Consider the following 5,607-nt stretch of genomic DNA (forward strand, 5'->3'; position numbering starts at 1 on the left):
TATAATGTATATAGTATATAGCGGGAACACTGGTGTTTGATTTGATGTCTTTGTGGTCTACATGCCCACACATTCGTCTGCTGTTTGTAGCGCATAATTTTAGTTGAGATTACTCAATATCTTTTAATGGTTGAGTACGTTTTACTATCTATGCTCTTTTTGATATTTGTCTATTTTAGAGTCTTTGTTTTTTGTTTATTGTTACTTTAAAGGGTATAAATTATTTTCTACCGCTACTACTACTACTACTACTACTACTACGGTTAATAATAATAATAATAATAGTAATAATAATAATAATAATAAATAAATATAATAATAACGCTTATAATATAACAGCAAAGATCATAATAGAATCGGTAGGTAAATTGCTTTAACTGATCAGGTTGGATTGGTCTGATGGTTAGAAATACGTTGGGTCAGAGTCTGATGTTTTATATTTAATTAAATTTTAATTAATCGGCCATGATGAAATTCTTTTTCAATTATATTTCATAATAATTTCCGTTGGTTAATTATTGATTGTAATTTTAGTATATTAATTAATTAATTAATTAATTAAATATAAATAATATTATGGATTTGTCGCTGACAATTTTTAGTTTTTGTTAGCTATTGCTGGTTAGTTGCAATCCATTGCCTCGCTTTACTGGTTGTGAAGCTGCTTGCCTTTCTGGTATAACTTATATTTCTTATTTTCCTGAATAGGTGCTTCGGTGACCAGCTTCGAATGCGAAGGAGATTTTTGCCTGCCATCTTATTATTATTATTATTATTATTAATATTATTATTATTATTATCAGATTAATATTTATTTATTACATTTGACATTTTATTTTATTTTATTTGTACCGCCATTTTTATTGATTTTATTGCTGAATAAAAGATTGTTCCTATTATTATTATTATTATTTATTATTATTATTATTATTATTTTTATTATGTGCTTTTATTATTAATATTATTATTCTTTTAGTTATCATTCATATAAAAATTAATGAAACCCAAATGAACATTTGCAGTTACAGCCGACAGAGCAATAGCAGCAGCAGCAACAACAACAGCAGCAGTAGTAGCAGCGGCCACAAGTACTCAGGCTACGACTCGAGGAAGGCCAGCGGCAACAACAGCATGGCACCTCCCCCTCCCTCTCTCTCGAACAGCAGCAGCAGCAAGAACGTGAGCACCAAAAATATCCTCAATCAAACCTACCCATCGTACAGCAGCAACACATCGACTGCCAACAGCCACCCCTACCAACCGCCGCGACATCAGCAGCAGCAGCAACAACAACAGCAGCAGCACGATGTGGAGAGACAGCGGGCAGCTGAGAAGAGGAGGAAGATAGCCATGACGGTGAACGTCGACAGGACGCAGACGAGTGATGACCAGCTAAAGAGAGCTCTGAGGAATTCTGTCGTTGCAGATGTTGGTGGTGCTGGTGCTACAAATGGTGGTGGTGGTGGTTCTTCATCCAAGGGTAGTGGTGCTGTTGGAGGTGGTGCGGGCCGTAGTGGTGGGTCGCTTTTTGGAGGACTGATCAAGGTTGGTGTTTGGTTTTTCTTTCACTTTTCAAAATTTTGTTACATCTCCTCAATAGAAACCATAGAAACCATAATACGTTGGTCTTGATCTTTTTGAATCTAACTGAACAAAATGCTTCCCTCCATCGAACTTTGAGTGGGTACAATCTGATGTTAAGAGAGAAGGTATCTTGCTTATGAAATGTTGCTGGGAAGAGCACAAGTCCTCCGTAGGCTGGTCCTCAGCTTTTGCTTTTGCTCGTTCGTCTCTGTGTTCTGGTTGATGCTAAGTGTGTGCTTGCCTGTTCTGACGTCCCAACTTTCATCTATGAAGAAACTTTTATCTTTCCTTGGTGACCCCCCTCCCCCTCCTACTTCTGTTGCATCTGCATTTGTGGTGATGCTGATGTTGCTTGTTCGTGTGTGTGGACATGTTCAATAAGCCAGCATGTGCTGTACTCTGCTCTGCTGTGCTGGGAGTACCTTCATTCAGGCTTGCAACTTTCCATGTTTGCATTGGGCTGTATATTTTCATACATCTCCATATCTTTATGTCATCAGCATTATACAAACGTTGTGTGTGTGTATGTATGTATGTATGTATGTATGTATGTATGTATGTATGTATGTATGTATGTATGTATGTATGTATGCAGTACAAGTTCAATTTATTGAAATCTAAATTGTTAGTTGTTGTGAATAGTTGATGAGTGTGGGCTTGTTTTTTTGACAACGTGATAATCCTGATTGCCCTTTTCATCAGTATCATGATAGGATGGGTGGTTGATTGGTATGCACCGGCCCAAACTACATTGCAGTACGTCACGTTAGGCAAACATATGGCATTGTAGAGCACGTTTAAACATCGTTTTGGGAGGAAAATTCTGACCCTGCTGATTATTCCAATTGATCTTGCCAATTTGTTTGATATGTAATTAACATGGGACTTGAAACTCAATTTCTGATCTAGAAATACACCCAGAAATTTTACTGTTTTACTTTCAGTAATTTCAACAGATATATGTATGTATGTATGATGTATGTATGTATACATGTATGTATGTATGTATGTATGATTTATGTATGTATACATGTATGTATGTATGTATGTATGATTTATGTATGTATACATGTATGTATGTATGTATGTATGATTTATGTATGTATACATGTATGTATGTATGTATGTATACATGTATGTATACATGTATGTATACATGTATGTATGTATACATGTTTATTTATATCTGTATACGTGTATATATATATACCTATATAAATATATACACACAAGTATCGCATGCAAGCATTACTGCGCTGTGCTAATAAAAATATAAGCTGGGGTAAACATTAGTTGAATGAGCAGCTAGCGAACATGTGTTTGAATGCTGCACGCTCATTGGCTGCTATTTTTAGAACATTTGTAATTCCACTCTTTGCTTGTTTGGATTTTTTTTTTCATTCGGGGATTTTCCTCCTTTTTCATCCTCTTTCTGTCTCTCTTTGTATTTGTTTTTTTTATACGTGTGTGTGTGTGTGTGTGTGTGTGTGTGTGTGTGTGTGTGTGTGAGTGGGGTGTTGTTGTTGTTGATGATGTTGTTGATGTTGATGATGATGACTTCATGATTTTTTCAAATCCATCCAATATATTTCCATAATTATTGAGTTATAAAAATGTTCAATTTATTTATTTATTTTATTTCATCACTGAGGTAAGCTGCATTGGTTGGGTCTCAAATTGCTCTCTCTGATGTCTATTTTACAATTTTTCTTTAATTTGTTTAATTCCTCATCTAGCACCACAGTTAGTTAACATCATCACTACTGCCACCATCACAATCATCATCATCACCACCATCATGATTAACAATCACTACCACCACCACCGCAGACAAACGCGAACAACGAACTAAAGGACAGACTGGATGCAAAGTTTGGGAGGTTCCAGGACACGGTGTGGGTCGACCTCCTCGATGACGCGAGTCGAACCATCCTCTCCAAGGTCAACCAGGTCAAGGGGGCTGAGACAGACTCGCAACATCCACAACAACAACGTCAACAGCAACATCCACAACCACCACCACAACAACAGCCACAACAAACCTCAAGTCACAGATCAATCTACGATAAGAATTATAATTTGTTCGAGGTTATGAACTACAGTCAGGCATCGGCGGCGACAGCCACCAACGCGACAGCTTCGCTGAAGCCGACCACGGCTTCTTCCACGCTGGCTTCCGTTCAAACATTTGAATCTAAATCATCATCACAACTATCATCTTCGTCAAGCTCATCGAAAACAAGTATTACTGATTCTCAAGCCAAATCTTCTCGTAGCAGATCTCAGATGAGCGCAACCACCAGCAGCAGCAGCAACAACAACAACCCAAACACTGCAACCTCCTTGCCATCAACATCTCTAGCGGCAACAAAGAACTCGGTTACCACCAAGCCACAAACAGCCACCGCAACGGCTCGCAAGCCACAATCGGTCAACCACAACCTGACCACACCGACCACCTCGTCGGCCACTTCAAGTCCTCTTGTAACAAATGCCCACATCTCCAGCAAAAGCAAAAACCTAACAAAAGATACTGCAAAATCGCTCAGTAACACTAGTATTAATAGCAACTCTTCCAGTAAAGTTGAGAGCTCATTGTCAGCGAAAGAAGTATGCAAACTGATCACCAAGAGCAACAGTAGCAGCAGCAGCAGCAACCACATCAGCGACTTGGTCACCAAACTGAATATCAACAAACAAACTGCTCTGGACGTTACTGAGTGCCTCATCAATGTTGGTCTTCATCTCTTCCTCTTCTGCTTAATTTTAAATTTTTAAAATATATTTTTCATCGCTTATTTTTACTATTTTGTTTAATATTTTTTTTATAATTATAATTATAATTATTATTATTATTTTCATTGTTTGTAATGAATGATGGATTGGGATGGTAATAGTATGATTGTTATTGTTGATGTTGTTGTGGTTGTTGATGTTGTTGTGTTGTTGATGTTGTTGTTGATTGAGATTGTTGTGTTGTTGTTGTTGTGGTTATTGATGTTGTTGTTGATGTGTTGATGTCGTTGAAGTGTTGATGTTGTTGTTGTTTTTCTGCTCATTCATTTATTTATTTCACATGCTTCAAACATTTCTTTTAAAACTCATAAACTTTGTATCTTTGATGCCAATCATCATCATCACCATCATCAATTGTCATTTTTTGATCGTCGTCATCATGATATCATCATCATCATCACCATCATAATTTTTTCATTATCATCTTCATTATTGTGGATTATTTTTACTGTTTTGACGATATCATCATTATTATCGTTACCACTCACTCCCTCACTCACTCACTCACTCACTCACTCACTCACTCACTCACTCACTCACTCACTCACTCACTCACTCAATTTCATTCCAGGATCAACTCTTCCTAATGCACATTTAAGCATTCGTTGTGTTGCTTTTTTGAATCCTAGACATCACATGATTGAAATGAACGTTTCAATCCAACAGTGCATTATTGTTGTTAAGAATAACCATCATAGGCATTGCTAACATTTCAATGTTTGCAAAGCATACATACATACATACACATACATACACACATACAAACATACATACACACACACACACATACATACATAGATATATCATATCATAACTTTGTCTATTTCAAGAAAATCACATAAATCAACTATTTTCTCTCTTCTTAATGTTGTTATCATCTCCATTCCTCTTTCTCTCCTCTCCCTTTCAATTTATCTCCCGGTTATTCATTTTCTTCTTCAATAAACATATCATCCATACATCTTTTGTACCTCAGTTTCTCTATTTCAATCCCTTTATCTCTTTTCTTCTTTTTTCTATTTGTCTAGGCTTCTCTCTCTCTCTCTCTCTCTCCCTCTCTCTCTCTCTCTCTCCCTCTCTCTCTCTCTCTCTCTCTCTCCCTCTCTCGTTACCCTCATATATTTTCTCTTCCATACACACCCCAGTTGAGTTGAATGTGTCTTCATTACAGGTTGCTGTTTGTGTGTGTGTGTATGTGTGTGTGTGTAAGTGTGTGTGTGTGTGTGT

The 5,607-nt window shown here is 36.9% G+C and overlaps 1 protein-coding gene across 1 annotated transcript; it reads left to right on the plus strand.

The window, feature by feature from the left end:
- Positions 1-1,008: 1,008 nt before the first annotated feature.
- HELRODRAFT_184221 (hypothetical protein) lies at positions 1,009-4,978 on the plus strand (the record flags this gene model as incomplete). The annotated part of the gene is made up of 4 exons (XM_009018823.1): positions 1,009-1,545; positions 3,415-3,534; positions 3,616-4,317; positions 4,952-4,978. The coding sequence occupies 4 exons, from the start codon at positions 1,009-1,011 to the stop codon at positions 4,976-4,978; spliced, it is 1,386 nt and encodes a 461-aa protein (XP_009017071.1).
- Between the last annotated feature and the right edge of the window lie 629 nt (positions 4,979-5,607).

This window comes from Helobdella robusta (assembly GCF_000326865.2).
Source record: "Helobdella robusta unplaced genomic scaffold HELROscaffold_222, whole genome shotgun sequence".
Lineage (NCBI taxonomy): Eukaryota > Metazoa > Annelida > Clitellata > Rhynchobdellida > Glossiphoniidae > Helobdella > Helobdella robusta.